This window comes from Delphinus delphis, chromosome 1, assembly GCF_949987515.2.
Source record: "Delphinus delphis chromosome 1, mDelDel1.2, whole genome shotgun sequence".
In the NCBI taxonomy this organism is placed as follows: Eukaryota; Metazoa; Chordata; class Mammalia; order Artiodactyla; family Delphinidae; genus Delphinus; species Delphinus delphis.
Window position 1 is genome coordinate 47,473,219 of NC_082683.1, and position 17,558 is coordinate 47,490,776.

General features: G+C 42.3%; 1 protein-coding gene across 1 annotated transcript in view; it reads right to left on the minus strand.

The window, feature by feature from the left end:
• Window positions 1-17,558, minus strand: part of FYB2 (FYN binding protein 2) — a 134,047-nt gene that overhangs the window by 41,065 nt on the left and 75,424 nt on the right. The window contains exons 6-9 of the mRNA XM_060022719.1: window positions 10,080-10,114; window positions 7,770-7,801; window positions 3,699-3,801; window positions 524-683 (exon numbers count right to left, since the gene is read on the minus strand). Coding sequence (XP_059878702.1) covers window positions 524-683; window positions 3,699-3,801; window positions 7,770-7,801; window positions 10,080-10,114 — 330 coding nt within the window. The remainder of the gene's footprint in view (window positions 1-523; window positions 684-3,698; window positions 3,802-7,769; window positions 7,802-10,079; window positions 10,115-17,558) is intronic.

The window sequence follows — 17,558 nt, forward strand, 5'->3', positions numbered from 1 at the left end:
GCTTAACACACTATGATTTGATTACTTGCCATCAAGAGTCTGGACTCACATGAAAGTAAAATGCGACTTGAATAAAGTCAAAGAATAATGTCATACTATGTCATCGGTGTCTACAAAGAACAATAGGAGCCGGTACATATAAGAAGAAATCAGCAACATTTGCTGAGTACCTATTGTGTAACATATGTCAGATTTGGTCCTCACCAAACCCCAGTCTGATCTATATTATGATCCCCCTTTTTTTATGATCCCTTTTTATAAATGAGGAAACTGAGGAATATGAAGGAATATAGAGTTACTATGTAACGTAGCTAATAAGTATGAGAGCCTAGGTTTGAACGCAGGCCTTCTACTTCTAAATCCAGTGATTGTTCACTCTTGCACAGCTGCCTCACTCAGGCAAGTGACTTTGTATATAATAGATGCTCAGTACATATTTATAAAAGAAATTAAAATTTTGGTCACACACAGCTTTAAAATAATTCGATAATGGTGAAGAGAACCAGGAAGAAACACAACTCACAGTGGCCATCAGAGTGTCTGGCCAGCTTGGGGTCCTTGGGGCAGTCCTCTGTCTGGATGACGTCAATCTCAGCGTCCTGCTTCCCAGCCGGTGTGCTCCTCCTACCCCTGTGGACTTTCACCATCTGTGTTTTTCCAGGTGTGTCTTCATAGGCACCCACCTAAACACATGCAACAGGGACAGTCTGGCAGGGCTTTGGTTTATCTGTTGGTTTTTTGCTTACTCATGCTGTTCTGTATTCATTCATTCCTCCCAGGTAGCTGCTGTTTATTCCTTTATTTAACAGAGTCTTATCTCTCTAAGTTTCACAGGAGCACATATAATGTCTTTTGTTGCCCTCTGAACAGCCAGTGAATGCCTGGCACAGAGGCAGGCCCATAGGACACAGTCAGGATATAATGGAGCTCTGACCGCAGCATAGGCTCTTGATATATTTTATCTCACTTACTCTGCATGACACCCCATTCAAAAACTATCATGATTCCTCTTGATAAAGAATTTAGAAAGGTTAAATAACTGACTTCTGGTCTCATAGCTAGTCATCTGCCCAGGCAGGACTGGACCCCAGAGCCCTGTGCTCTTGCCTACCAAAGGATGCTGTGTTCCTTTTGCCTGACATTTCATCTTCCCACCCTCCATTCTTCTGTTTCCCCCCGCTTCTTTCCACACTTCCTCCCTCCAGCATCTGTCACGCACTTACTGAAGGAAATAACATGCTAAGCCCTGGAGAAAGAGAGAGATGTGATGGGCATAGTGGCTTCCACGCTGGTCATGGAGCAATACATGCAAACAATTAAGGTATATTGCGGTGAATATCATTTACAGCAGGATTGCTCACTGAGGTGGAAATAGGAGGGGCAGGTCAGTTCTTGTGGCTAGGAGACAGGGTGGGGAAGACTTCAGAAGCAGGTTTTATGAAACTATTTTAAAATTTAAGTAAGAGACTGGTTGAAGGGATAAGGAATACCTGGTAGATAAATCAACACAGGCAAAGGGACAGAAGTGTTAGTGTCCTCATAAGGGTGGGACAGAGGCTACTGATGAAGGAACAGTGAAGAGGACAGAGGAGGAAAGACTGGAGGCGAGGCTGAAAATGTCAGCTAGAATGGAGCTGAGTTATGAAGGGTCTTGCACACGAGGCAAAAAGTGTGGGCTTTATCTCCTAGTCTTAGGGAGCTAGGCAGGGGAGAAACCTGACCAGATTTGCATTTCAGAAAGATCTGGATAGATTGGCAGGAAGAGACGCTGGAGGCAGAGGCGAATTGGGGCACTTCTGGCCATCCAAGTATTTCATAATTACGAGATGACGATGGGAGAGGAGATTACTGTCCTTTCGACTACAAGTGGACACAGGGTTCACTGTGACAATCATCTGAAAGTATTTGCAAAAAGGTAAAATAATGAATAGATACAAGGCATGGAATTTCCTGAGTTCTTGGCGGGATCTGGGCAAATGAAGAGGAAAAGAAGAGGAGGGCCATTCTTTTAAGTCACACAGCCAAGAATGAAATTTTTAAATGGGGAAAAATGACAGCAAAGTAATGATATCCTTCCACAAATGACACAAATATGGTGTTTCACGCAAATATAGTGACCACCGACCTTCAGCAGAGCCCCTACTGCAGCAGTGCATGGATTCTCTGAGGGCTGTCCTGGGGAATGGTTCCTACAGAGTCAGTTTGAATCACAATGGATCGTATTCCTTCTGATGTACCATCTACATTTGACCCCAAAGAGCACTGCCCAGCTAGACTACCCCCCACATTTACCTAACACATTCCAAATAACTTAACAATTTCCCAAACTCAAATCCACTCCATGAAAGTAGGACTGTGTCCCTTTGGTAACCTGACCCCACCTCTGGCTCTTGGTCAGCACTGAAAAAGGGCACATCCCTGCTTTTGCCCTTTCATGGTCAGTATCCCTTTTTCTTTCTTTTTATTTTTTTGGATGTGGACCATTTTTAAAGTCTTTATTGAATGTGTTACAATATTGCTTCTGTTATGTTTTATGTTTTGGTCTTATGGCTGCGAGGTATGTGGAATCTTAGCTCCCCAACCAGGGATCGAACCTGCACCCCCTGCATTGGAAGGTGAAGTCTTAACCACTGGACCGCCAGGGAAGTCCCTCATGGCCAGTGTCTTTAATCATGTTCCTCTGCTGCCTTTCTCATACGGTCCTGATGACCCCCTTCCTGATCTCTGGCCTCATTACCCATTATGGCCTTGCTCCTGCCCTCTGTCCTTGACACACCATGCTGCCGCACTGGCTCTGGTCCCTGTCTTTTGTTATTAATGACTTACTTCTTTGAATTATGCCGTTTTGTGACCCTCTGTAAACACCCAACCTGGTCCAGCCCAGCCTCTGGGCCTACACCCCAGTTCAGGCCCACACCACCACCAAGGCGCTTGATCGACCCAAGCCCTGGGTGGAACTGGAACAATTTGGTAGGTTGAGCTAGGCACATCTCAAACAGGCATCTCGAATGTTTTGAGCCCTGGTAGTAGCCCCAGTGGTATCTATTGTTTAAGCCTCTGGTTTTGAAGGGGATAGTGTCCATTGGATACACACATATACAGTGTTTACTATTAACAAACAATGTTAATTAATCCATTAATTTATTAACAATATATTTCATTTTAATGGTAGCTTGTGGCTTACAAAACACCTTCATCTACATTATTTCATTTCATTTTCCCATCACAAATGAGGTAGAATCAGGATGGGAGTGGGGATGGTAGAATCAGGTGTGGATTATTTATTCTTACTTTACACATGAGAAGCCTGAGCTCAGAGACTAACTCCCTGTTCTCAGCAGGGCCTCAGAGCACAGAACTTGAGGAGCCCTCCCTTCAGGTTCTGCAAGAGCAGGGTGGGCACCTGAGTGACTGTCTCTTTGTATTTTGCCCTCTGGGTACCTTGCTGAACTCATACCCATCTCAGCCCTGCTTATGAGGCCTGCTTCCTGGCTAATAAGTCCAAGGCTAGATAGAGTTCAGTGTTAGTGTCCTGTCGATTTCTTTGATAAAACACCCAACACCCACTGCATCTTCGGACTGTCTCTCTGTCTCTCTGGAGAGTTACATGGCTCAGCCTCTAAAAGGTCACCCCATGAACTGATCCTATTACATGGCTGACGTGGACTGTTTGGTCTGGAACCCTAGAACACAGCTACCTTGGAAACATAGTCTGAACATAGATCCTTTTCCGTTTTTCGTGGTTCCAATTTGCACGGCTCTTTTTCCTTCATTTTTTTATCTTCGTCTTCATGTTTCAGGCTGAAATGTGAAGAGATACCAGGGAAAAAGTGAAGGCGAGAGTATTTTGATGATAACGTGCCCCTAACCCTTTTTTTTTTTAAAAGATGAGGGGACCAGAATCAAGTCAAACATAGAACATTTCCCTGAGTTTCTGCCTGCTCCAATCAACGCCAGAGTGAATTCCTGCTTAAAATCTCTTAATAACTTCCATTGCCTGATGGATAAGATATCAGCCCCCACCTTTCTTTCCAACCCCGTCTCTGTCTGCACCTTCTATCCACGTTTATTCTCGTCTACACTCTCCTAATTCCCCAATCCTTCCATCCCATCTTGAGCAACTCTCCCTTCGTATTTGCTATTTCCCTTGTCAGTCATGCCTTCCACACCTTACACTGCTGAGAAACACAGTACCCTTTCCAATCTGTCTAAATCAGCTTACCTCTGAGAAGCTTTGCTTGATCCTCCCAAGCAGCCTTTAATCTGTTCCCCTAACACGCTGTCCCTCTATCTTGTATTAAACTGTAGTGTCTATGGATCTGTTTCCAGTTCCTCCACTTTCCCTTGTCAACTAACTAAAAATCAGAGCTCTGTTATTTATCTGTATCCCCAGCACTAATGCTGTGTAACCTGTGGTAGCAAAGTGATCCCCAGCCAGTATTCCTTCATAAGAGGCATGACTGCCATGCACCAGTAATATGGACACCAGCCACAGTGGAAGAGCAGAGGAGGGAGTCGAGGTGGAGAGTTTAGTGAAAAAGCTGGAAGCCGGGACAGAACACTGAGGAGCATCAGCCTCCATGCGAGAACTTCTGTTTCTGGCATCAGAGTGAAGTAGACAGTCCTACAACCACATTCACATGGAAAGCAGAGACAGAAGAGCCCTCAAAGAAAACCAGAGGGCTTCCCTGGTGGTGCAGGGGTTGAGAGTCCGCCTGTCGATGCAGGGGACACGGGTTCGTGTCCCGGGCCGGGAAGATCCCACATGCCGCAGAGCGGCTGGGCCCATGAGCCATGGCTGCTGAGCCTGCGCGTCTGGAGCCTGTGCTCCGCAACGGGAGAGGCCACAACAGTGAGAGGCCCGCGTACCGCAAAAAAAAAAAGAAAACCAGAAGAGGTGGTCGTGAAGGAAGGAGAAACACCAGGAGAGAGTGCTGTTCCCAAAGACAACGGGAAGAATTTTAAAGAGTTTCACTCATCCATTCATCCAATGACTGATGACTCTTATCCACCATTAAGGCCACTAGTTCTAGAACATATATTAGAACAGGGGCTTTGTAGGCAGGGCTGGGTTCCAGCCCCCACTCTGTCTCTTTCCAAAAGCCTAAGATGAACTTTTCTAAAAATCAAATTTTTCCAGAATGGAGATTATATATATATATATATTTATATATATATATATAAAACTGTCAAATTACATTTAATATTGTGACTCCTAGGAATGCTAGGGGAGAGGAGTACATTACTTCTGCTTTAAAACTCTTCCATGGTTTCCACCGACCTATAGGATAAGGTCTAAATCTGTGCCATCAAGACAGTGGCCACTGTCCACATGTGGCTATTGAACACTTGAAATGTGTCTGGTCCAAACTGAGCTGTGAGCGGGGCTTCCCTGGTGGTGCAGTGGTTAAGAATCTGCCTGCCAATGCAGGGGACACGGGTTTGAGCCCTGCTCTGGGAAAATCCCACATGCTGTGGAGCAACTCAGCCTGTGGGCCACAACTACCGAGCCTGAGCTCTAGAGCCCACGAGCCACAACTACCGAAGCATGCGCGCCTAGATCCCGTGCTCCGCGACAAGAGAAGCCACCGCAACGAGAAGCTCACGCACTGCAACAAAGAGTAGCCCCCGATCAACGCAACTAGAGAAAGCCCGTGCGCAGCAACGAAGACCCAACGCAGCCAAAAATAAATTTATTGAAAAAAAAATTGAGCTGTAAGTATAAAACATATCTGGATCCTGAAGACTTGGTATGAAAAAAAGATCTAAAATATTTCATTAGTAACTTTTGTGTTGGTTACATGTTGAAATGATGATGTTTGGGATCTATCAGGATAAATAAAATACATTATTAAAATTCATTTCACTTTTTTTTTGCTTTTTAAAGATGGCTACTAGAAAAAAATTAAGTGACATATGTGGTTTGCATTACATTTCTATTGGACAGGGTTGCTCTGAATTTAATTAGGGAGCCCAGGCCCTCCTGGATCCAGCTCTGCATATGACCCCGGCCTCATTCCTGCTGTTCCCACACGGCACTTTGTGCTCAAGCACCATCCAGCTCTTTGTGGATCCCTGTACTGGCCTCACGGTTCAACACTATGTCTTTGTTCCCACTTGTCCTTTGCCTGGGGCATGCCTTCTGCCATTTTCACCTGGCCAGTTCCTACATGTTTTCATGATTCAGCTCAGTTGTCACTCTTGAAGGAAGCATGCCTGGTGCCTCACCTCTGTGTTTTCACAACTGCCTTAGCAGTGATTATATGATATTATAATTTCCTACTTACGTGGCCATCTTCCCTCCAAGGGACCCCCTCATCCCAACCACTCTGGTCTCCACTCTCATCTTGCACTAAGCATTAGAGATATATTCTATTCATTTTTGAACCTCAGAGTCTAGCAGTGTCTGAACAGAGAAAAAGCTCAATAAATATTGAACTAAATAGGTAATCATCTGACACGTGCCTCCTATGAGCCCAGCACCATGCCAGGTGCTACAAGGTAATTGCAGGGGTCATGAATTTAGGGTCAGGCAAGAACCCAAGGAGAGAGATGAAGCAGGGTTTTCCCCCATGATTCAGCTCGTGTGTTTTTAGCCTCAGCCAGGAAATGTTGATACTTGCTCCTCCAGAGCTCATGGACCATGTTTATTTTAATGCATTAAAAAGATGCAGACATAGAGAATGGACTTGAGGTCACAGGGAGGGGGAAGGGGAGGCTGGGACGAAGTGAGAGAGTAGCATGGACATATATACACTACCAAATGTAAATCAGATAGCTAGTGGGAAGCAGCTGCATCACACAGGGAGATCAGCTTGGTGCTTTGTGACCACCTAGAGGGGTGGGATAGGGAGAGTGGGAGGGAGACGCAAGAGGGAGGGGATATGCAAACATATGTATATGTATAACTTATTCACTTTGTTATACAGCAGAAACTAACACAACATTGTAAAGTAATTATACTCCAATAAAGATGCTAAAACAAAATTAAAAAAAAAAAAACCTCCAGGGAGAGAGAGAGAGAGAGAGAGAGCGAGCGAGCCGGACTCTGAAGAGTCAGGTGAAAGCACTGTTATGTGCCAAGGCCCTGATCTGGACCAAGAATGAGAAAAATGGGCCCTGCCCACAAGGAGCACACAGACAAGAAGGGGAGGGGAGAGTGAGGATGAACTGGAATCTTAGCAAACAAACGATATACGTGACATTAGTGCAAACGTGTGTGTGCCTTACAGCAGTACTGCAGGGAAGGGACTGATTACTTCTCTCTGAGGAGGGGAATTAGGAAGGCTTCTTACAGGAGGGGACATTTGATGGTTAGCAGAAGTCTGCCAGATCATTAAGTTGGGGTGAATGAATTAAATGGGCAAAGGCAAAGAGGCCTGAAACAGCATGGTGCATTTTGGAAACTGCAAATTCTTTGGGATTCATGTGATTGTTATATGCCTGTTTGACTGTGTCTCTCCCGCTGGGGAACCCCTGAGGGTAGTGGCTAGGTCTCTGTCTCTGTTCCAGCCCTAGTGGTTAGCAGATGGCCAGCACGCTGGGGACTCAGCAAGCCCCTGCTGAGTGAGTGCAGTGTGCTGGAACGAGATGAACCTGAAAGGCCAGGCAGGACCTCCGAGCACCGTTTCTGCACCAGGCACCTTGAAAGGTGCTAGGGGTGTTGAACCAGGTCAGGCACTGGAAACAGCTGGCCCATTAAGGAAAACCCGTGCAGTGCAGAGTGTCAGCAGCTGATTCATGCTTTTCCTTTGGACGATAAAACTCACCTGAGTCCTTGATGGAGAAAACTCTTCCAAGGCTGAAAGTAAAGAGGAAAACGGTCATTTTCAGAAACCTACCCAAGTCAAACCCCAACCAGGCCTCTGTTGTTTGGTTACAGATCATTAGAGACCTGACCGGCCAGTGAGGTCTCAGTACAGAGCAAAGGTAGACACTGACAACAGAACATTCCATGAACTGCTGCCAGTGTAACTGAAGATCAATCGAAAAGAAAACAGGCGTTTCTGAAGTTACGGCGCGTGCCAGCGGGAACGTGTAATTTGACTTAGAAAAATAAACTGTTCTCTGCACACCTTTCCAGGAATGCATCTGTAGAATAAAGAACTTTTAAATCTTATGAGCAAACAGGAATGTGCGATATTTGAGCAATGTTCCAGTGGGCAAAATTGGTACAGGCAAGTGTGCAAGCCATGCTGGGAATTCCCCGTTCCTGATCACGTACCACCTGATCAAAATTCAGCTCTCACGTAATCTAGACTTGGTGCCATTAAAACTATGTCCCAATGACCATAACATAGCTCCTCATTTAGTCAGTTGTCACATATCTGATGCCATTCCCTATCTGGATTCTAGCCAAGAACCTGAAGAGAACAGAAAATATCTAAGCATCTAAAATGCTGCCACAAGGTCCAGACCCAAGAGCTCATATACCCTCCTTTGAGGACAGCCTCACAGCTTTCATTCAGGGATGACTGGCTCTCATTTTCCATATAATCCTAGCAGATTGGATGACAGCACTGGTAGAAAGACAAGTCAGACAGACCTTGCTTTGTATCTTTGCTATATTATTTATAGGTTATTTAACCTCTCTGAGCCTTGAGTTCTCGTCTGTAAAATGCAAGCAGGGATACCAGCTCACAGGGTGACTGGGACACACACACACAGGCACAAGTGCCTGTCCCCAAACAGGGACTTGGTGTGTGCTCGACCACATGAAAGACACTCACTGCTGGACACAAGAGGCTGACAGGAGAAGGAAATAATAATTGATAGAGATAAGAAAACAACTACAGCAAACAGACCGTGGTGGTTTGGTATGAGGGCAACTGGCTCTGAACACCTATGAGGGCCCAAGAGCATCTCATAAGAAAAGCATGAACAGTGCCCATTCAGCCCCTTATGTTCCAGGGGACTCCAAGTCATAAAGAAAGGGTGAAATCAGATTCCAGCCACCAAGCTCAAAAACACTGAGATGAACATAATGCATATCTGAAGGCTGAAAGATTAAAAAAAAAAAACTTTCATGCTTTTTATTTTGAATGAGATAAAATTTGGTCATTTGGAAAGTTCCCTTGTGCAGAGAAGTTTATTATTTGCTGATATTGCCAGCTAAGTGAAGCATCTTAATGAACTGTTTCTGCTTTCGTTAATAGGAATAATAATCATTTATAGTTTTCTATCTACAAAGTGTATCACAAATGAACAATCCTTTCCAGTAAGCATTAGAACCATGAAGCAGAAAGACGAAGGACCTCAACTAAATGTACCCAGTGATAAAGGAGTAGTACCTTAACTGTCCCAGTTAAAACATTAGGTAAGTGCCTACTGTGTGCCATGTGCTGTACTAGGTGCTCATCTACTTTGTCTGGCTTAGTTCTCTCAGCAATTCAGTGAAACAAGTATTGGTCCCTCATTTATTGAGCCTCTACTACTGCAGATTAGGTAACTACAAGGCATATGCTTCCTGCCCTCATGGGGAACACACCGTTTTACAGAAGACAGCTGTAGCTCAGAGAGGTAAAATGCCTGGGATAGATTCCAGCACTTCCTATTAAACTGTTTACCTGAATTTACCTCTTTTCATTCTCACAATGACTTCTGATGGGGATGCTTCTATGACCACTATTTTACACGTGAGGAAAGGGAGGTTCAGGGTCACACAGACAGGAGCCGGGATCAAAGCCCGTGATTCTGCTTGGGCCCTAAATCAAGTTGCTAGCACTGTGCCCACCAGAAGCCCAGAAAATATGCCTTCATGAGTCTGGTCATTCGTGCGAAAGCACAGGAGCTCTTCTCTCTGAAGGTACAGTTATTACAGGCCAGTTGGTGCTGGCCACCCTAGATAAGGGGCCAGGAATGGATTAGGACCACCTTCTCCCATCCTAACACATTTTCTGTCTCTGACCTTATAGGGCCTCAGGCTTCAGAATCTTAGCAGCTAGAGTCTGGAAAAGCCCCCCAAATCAGGGGAAAACCCAAAACAAAGACCATTCCTCCCTCATGAAAGAAACTACTTCAGAATCAACTCTGCACACTTGCTTTAGTTATGAAGCTGATAAGAAGAGAAGAAACAATACCTTTTGGAGTTCTTCAATTCTGACTTCATAAGTTGCTAAAATAAACATGAAAAAATTATTTCAAGGCAGTTTCTTATAGTACCCATTTCTTATACAGTATGCAGGATTAAAGCAATTATAGAAGGTGGCAGTGTTCAGTTTTCTCAACCTCCAGAACAATCTGCCTATGGGAGACTTGTCCACGTGGTTTGGGAAATTCTCAGGTCATTGATCACGGTATCACTTCTGGGGGATTTCTAGGATGGAATGGACAGTGAATTTGTTTCAAAAACATTTGAAACAATTTTCAGTTTCCTTTTTGTTAAGCAGATTCATACTCTACGATGAAGAGAAAGTGCTGCAATTTAGTGGTAGCAATCAGAAGGCAAACTTGAAAGGAAAGGGAAAGGAAAAAGGCCAACAAAAGTCCAAATCCCACTTCAACAAGTCAAACTCCACAGCACGCCTAAAAGTGTTTGGCTCCCTGAGCGTTTTGTTTCCTTGGTACAGCTTGGAAAGAGGAGACTGACCACCAACTAAGGCTCGAATACCTTTTGATTTTTTCAAAGCTTTTGTGGATTTTATTTAATGACGATGCCAAATTTAACCATTAACAAATACAAGTAGTAGCAAAAACTTGGGTTCACAGCCTAGTCCTGCCACTTCCTACCTGTGGAACTGCAGACAAATTACTTCATTTCTTCGAGCCTCAGATTGCTCATCTGTGAAATGGGGACAACTGGAACCTGCCTTCCAGAGTTCATGGGGAGATTAAAGGAAATGATGTAGGTCACGTATACCTAGCAGAACACCAGATGTTGTATAGAAAGTGGCATGTATTTTGATAAAATTGTTAATTTAATTTTTCTTTGCTTATAAGTTATCTATAAAAGTTTTCCCCCTACTGTTAATGAATATGCATGCATAATAAACAGGACTTCCCTAGTTCCTTTTCTCTTTCTTGCTGCTAGAGTCCTAAAGCTTTAGTTTACAGAACTGACCAAACAATAACATGCATTTCTTAGCCATTATTATTCTACACATAAAATCCATTAATAAAGTAAATGAAATCACAGTTTTTCTTTAGGGACTATGTGCATGTGATTGTTGACACAGGGACCTAAAATTCTGTGTGGAGGATTAATAACATGTACTTCAGCTTCGGTAACTGTACACTCTTATTTTCACCAGTTTTTGAATCAACACATTTTATTCTGCTATTACGTGCTTTAAAAACATTTAAGAATACCTGTTTATAATGCAGTCTGCCTCATCCTTTTCAAACATAAATTTATTTTCCAATTTTAAAAATGATAATCTCCTTCTGTCTCCCTCCCCCTACTTATTTACTGTTCTGTGTTTTTGAAAGAATTAACAAATCATGATCTCTTTGCTTCTACCTGCTACTTGGTGGGGAGGGAGATACTATTCTGTCCTAGAAATGGGAAAACCAAGGCTCAGAGAGGACTTGTTCAATACTTGCTAAGGCTAGTAAACAGATAATCTACACACAATTAATAATGCATTCATAATCTGATACTGTTTTTTAGCAAAGTGGAGGTTCTCCCAATAGTAAGTGTTGCCATGAAAACCTGCTCCCAACGTAGGAATATAAAGTACAAATATCACATCCCAGGGGGTCAGGAAAGGACTAGGAATTATAACAGGAGGATGTAACCCAAAGCATTAGAGCCCTCACTTACTTTCCATAGGGAGTTATATAACTCTTTCCACTGAATAGCTTTGTCCCAGCTGGGAGAAAAAGGACAAATATCAGAAGATGGTCCTCAGCGAACCTCCAACTGCAGTATCCTATCATGGTCATGTCCTCCAGGCCTCAGCTCTTTTTCCATTTACTAACTCCCTGTGTGACTTTGGAAAAGTCCCTTCACCTGTTTTATACTAGGAGGTGAGACAATTATTACTAATATTATAAAGACAATAATAAAAAATAGCTAACTATTTTTATGAAAATCACTACTAAGATTCTGATTTACCAATGAGGAATAGACACCAGAGAAAGGAAGCAACTTGCCCAGCTTCGCTCAATAGGAAATGGCTTTCAAACTTTCTTCTAGCCATGGAATCATTCATTTAAACGCAGTATTACAGGAGCATAAACAGAACTTCTCTGGAAGTTATCCCCGAGGGTCTCCAGGACCCCTTAGGACAGCCCTTGGTCCAAGGAAGCACAGTCTGAAAGGCACTGGTCTAGATGAGCTCTGAGGACAATTCTGCAGAGCTTCCAGACAAGCCTAAATCCTGCATAAACATCACCAAGTTCTGTACGAAAAGGTGAAGCTCCAGAAAGGCACCTATGCCGAACTATGCACCTCTGAGGTGATGGCCTTCTGTTTTCTGGGCATTGTTTAAGGGACAGACTCACCCAAAAGCGATGTCAAAGCCTCTTTCTCCTTCCCTTCCTTTCCCCCTCATTCTCTTTGTCCCAGAAAGGTAGCATTTAGATTCCTCACCATTGGCAGGCAGAGGAAGGAAGAAACCCATTTTAAGCTAATTTTTTTTATAAGATGTGAGACTTACATTGAGGTTTATTTATTTATTTTTTACCTATGGATATCCAATTGCTCCAACACCATTTGTCAAAAGGCTATCTAAAAAAAAAAAAAAAAAAAAAAAGGCTATCTATCCTCCATTGAATTGCTTTACAATTTTGTAAAAAAACAAAATCAGTTGGGCTTATTTGTGTAGGTCTTAATTCTGGGTTCTCAATTTTGTTCTATGGTTCTATGTGTTTCTCTCTGACAATACCACACAGTTTTGGTCACAGAAGCTATAATTCTTAAAATTAGGTAGTCTGATACCTCCCCCACTTTTTCTTCTCCAAAACTGTTTTAAGCTATTCTAGTTTCTTTGCCTTTCCATGCACATTTTAGGATAATATTATCTATATCTATAAAAGAATCTTGCTGGGATTTTACTAGAAATTGCATTAGACCTGTATACCAACTTGGGGAGAATTAATATTTTTACTATATTCAGTCTGCCAATCCATAAATGTAGCATAACTGTTTCTCCATTTATTTAGATTTTCTTTGATTTCATCAGCATTTTGTAGTTTTTAACATTTAACTCTTATACATGTTTTGTTAGATTTTAGTCCAAGCATTTATCTTTTTTGAGTGATTGTAAATGGTATTACATTTTTTTCATTTTTAGTGTTCAAGTGTTCATTGGTAGTATATAGAAACACAATTGATTTTTTATGTTTATTTTGTATACTGTGACCTTGCTGAACTCATTTATCAGTTCTAGAAGGTTTTCTTTTTTTTTTTTTGTAAATTCCTTGAGATACCCTACTTAGACAATCATGTCATCTGCAAATAATGACTGTTTCTTTCTTTTTGATCTGTATGCCTTTATTTCCTTTTCTTGCCTTATTGCACTCACTAGAACTTCCAGCACTACATTGAATAGGAGTGGTGAAAGTGGACATCCTTGCCTGGTTCCCAATCTTAGGGGTAAAGTATTCAGAGTTGTATCATTAAGTATCATGCAGACTTTTTGTAAATGTTCTTATCTAGTTTAGGAAGTTCCCCTCTATTCTTATTTTTCTGAGAGTTTTTTTTATCATGAATTGGTGTTGAATTTGTCAAACACTTTTCCTGCATTGATTGATATGTTTGTGTGTTTTTTTTCTTCTTTAGCTTGTCAATATGGCAGATTTAATTGATTGCTTTTTGAGTACTGAACCAACTTTACAATGAATAAATCACACTTAGTCGTGGTATATAATTATTTTTCTATCTTGATGAAATCTATTTGCTAATATTTTGTTAAGGATTTTTATGACTATACTCATGAAGGATATTGAGCTGCAGTTTTCTTCTTTTGTACTGATATCTGGGTTTGGTATCAGGTTAATGCTAGCTTCTACTTCTATTTTTCAGAAGAGATTGTGTAGAATTGGTATTAATTTTTCTTTAAACATTTGGTAGAATTCCCCACCGAAATTACCTAGACTGAGATCACTTTTTTATGTTTTTAAATTATGCATTCAATTTTTAAAATAATTACAGGGCTATTCAAATGATTTATATTGGGTGAGTTGTGATTTTGGGGGAATTGTTCAGTATTTACCTAAGTTGTCAAAATTTACATGTATACAGTTGTGCATAATATTCAATTATCCTTTTGACATCTGCAGGGTTTGTAATGATATCTCTGTTTTGCTCTTAATATTGTTAATTTGTGTCTTCTTTGTTTCTTTGTCAGTCTTACTAGAGGTTTGTTAATTGTATTGCTCTTTCCAAAGAACACACTTTTGATTTCATTGATTTTCTCTATTGTTTTTCTGTTTTCAAGTTTATTTAAGTTTCTTTATTGCTTCTTCCTTTATACTTGCTTTGAATTTATTTTGCTCCTCTTTTACTATGTTCTTGAGGTAGGATTTTAGATTTGAGGCTTTTCCTACTTTTCATATAAGAATTTAGGGCTAAAATTTCCCTCTCAGCATTGCTTTAGCTGTGTTCCACAATTTTGGGTATGTTGTATTTTCATTTTCATTTAGTTCAAATGTATGTTTTGATTTCCCTTGAGACTTACTTTTTGATCCACATTTAGAAGTGTTGTTTTGTTTCTGAGTGTTTGGAGAATTTACTATTACCTTTCAGTTCTTGATTTCTAGTTTGATTATATTGTGGTCTAAAAACATACTCTGCATAATTTCAATTCTTTTAAATTTTTTAAGCTTTGTTTTATGGCCCAGAATATGGTCTATCTTGGAATATGTTTATGGGCTCTTGAAAAGTATGTGTATTCTGCTCTTGTGTGTTCTATTGATGTCAATTAGATCCTACTGGTTGACAGTGTTGTTGAATTCTATTGTATTCTTACTGATTTTTTGTCTAGGTGTTTTGTCAATTGTGGAGAGAGGAATATTAAAGTCTCAAACTATAATAGTCTATTTGTCTATTTCTTTTTTCAGTTTTTGTTCACATATTTTGCAGCTCTGGAGTTTCATGCGTATACATTTAGGATTGCTAAGTCTTGTTATTGCTCCCAACACAGCCTTTGCTGATACCACAGGGAGAGGGTGGCTGCCTTTACTACTGGGTGTTTGTGAAAGTCCTGACTCTCCACGAGGTCTGCTCTGACACCAACCCAACAGGGAGGGGAAGGGATGCCTTGTTATTTCTGGGTGGAGGGCTGGAGTCTATGCTCCCCATATGGTCTTCACTGGCTATCCCTGTAAGTGGAGTTTTGTTACCCTGGCAGGGATGAAAGTCCCAGCTCTCTACTTGGCCTTCTCTGAAAACACCTCAGTGGAGGGGCTGGGGTGCATCATTGTAGCTTGATGAGGGTGGATGTCCAGACTCCCCACTCAGCATTGGCTGGTGGTGGTGGGCCAGTTTTGTTTTGTTTTGTTTTCTGTTACATTCAGCTGGGGGAGAACAGTTGTTGTCTAGAGGCCTTTCTAGGCTCCCCTTTTCCTGGTCCTTTGGTCAGAAAGAGCAGGCTTCTGTTGGAGCTGTTTTGTCTGTGCCCATAGGTGTTTCTGGGTTGGCAGCTACTTCAGCTCCAAGTCTGGGATATATGAAGCAAGAAGAAAAGCCAAGGATCTCACCACTTATCCTTGTTGGGTCCAGAGGTCCCTAGCTGGTCTACCTTCTTCTTTCTACATTTTCAGAATGTTCTAGTTTTCTTATGTTTGAATATAAAAAATACTATATATATATATATATATATATATATATATATATATATATATATATATATATAACTTTTATATAGAATATCTAGGGGTTTTAGTTGTACTTAGCAGGGGGACCAGGGAAAAGTACATCTGCTCCATCATCTCAGAGCAGAGTTCGCTTGACTTTAAATGTATTACCTTCTCAAACATACAGAACAATTACACAAAGGAGACATTATACCAATTTGGTAGATGAAGAAACTGAGGTTCATATATCATTCAACCAGTAAGTGTAAAGAGGATGAAATACATGGGAACAGTCAAACGAACAGGGACAAGTGGGGGTCAAATAGTCCACTTCCTTCCCTTTTTCTCCTGTAGGGTAATTGTATCTTGACTCTTTAGAGAGGGACAGAGAAAGGAGTGGGGGATATAACAGAATCTTTTTGATCCCAGGCTGCAGTTCCCCAGCTTCTTCAGCCCTGGCAGGCCTCTTCCTAACTCCCACAAGATGCCATTCTGGCCTGGGAAGCTCTCCACACACTCACCCTTCTCTCACCCTACCGCCTTCCTACTGCCCTCTGCTCAGTTACCTCTCAGTTGCAACAGTGGGTTATTTTCTGAGCCCTGTCTCTTTTCAGTCATAAACACTTGCTTCCTTAGCAGCACGGAGGGACACAAAGAATTCCTCAGTTGAAGACTCAAGAGAGGCCTGGGTTAGTGGTTCCTTCTTTGGGTATCTCAAATGATGTCCCCCACAGGCCCACCTTGGACATCTGTGGCCTGGAGAGAACAAATGCAGGCCTCTGGTCCAGCTTCCTTCCTTCCTTCTTTTCAATCCTCAGCTTCACCCTACACAGGAGGGGCCTTGCATATGTCAACCCCATCCTCTCCTGCCCCCCATGAACAGATGTCTCTGCAGCCCAATGTGTCCTGAGGAGGAAGGACCTAGGGAAGAGGCCCAAGCAGGATCTTAGAAAGCCACTTGTGGGAGGGCATTCTGGGGGTCTCCTGTAATCCAGAGAAAAGGTGCAGGCTCTGACTGGAGAGCCCCCTTGGCCCTGTGAGCTCTTAGCTTTGGAATGTAGTCCCAACAGAGCCCACAGCCCTTCTATTCAAAGTGTGGTCTGTGGACCAGCAGCATCAGGATCACTAGGGCACTTGTTAGAAAAGAAGAATCTCAGGCCCAACCCAGAGCTACTGAACCAGAATCGATGTTTTAACAAGATCCCCAGGTGATTCATGCAAACATTATAATTTGAGAAGCCGTGCCCTTAAGGCAAGGGCCTGGACACCCGAAGTATGGAGCAGCACTGCCTTCTGGGTTGATGGGGACAGGAGTCCTGCTTCTTATGTCTAGTACTTTACAAGCCAAATGGGAGAACCTAGAGTTTGCCCAGTCTAGGAGAGAATTTTTCCAGGAGTTTTTCAACCCCTTATTTCCCAGGAGAGGGGAGGGAAATTTCAACGGGTTCTAACTGTTACACGTGAACTTCTTAAGTGTGTGATCCCAGGCAAATGACTTCCTCTCCCAGAGCCCTGGGCTTCTTTTCTATACAATAAAGAGGTTGTAGCAGAGGATCTCTCTCTAACTCTCCTTTCAGGGAAGTCAACATTCCTGACTGAGAAGCAGCATAAAATTGTGGAAAGAGCATGGATCTTAGAGGCAGTCTGAACCGTTGCACATTACAGCCCTACCGTGTATTACTTGTGTGACCTTATGCAACTCAATCTCTCTGATCTTCAGTTTTCTGTCTCTAAAAGTGGGTTCATACAACCTCTAGATCAAAAGGGATGTACACAGAGGTCGTGACAGAACTGTGGCCCATAGTACAGGATCCATAAAT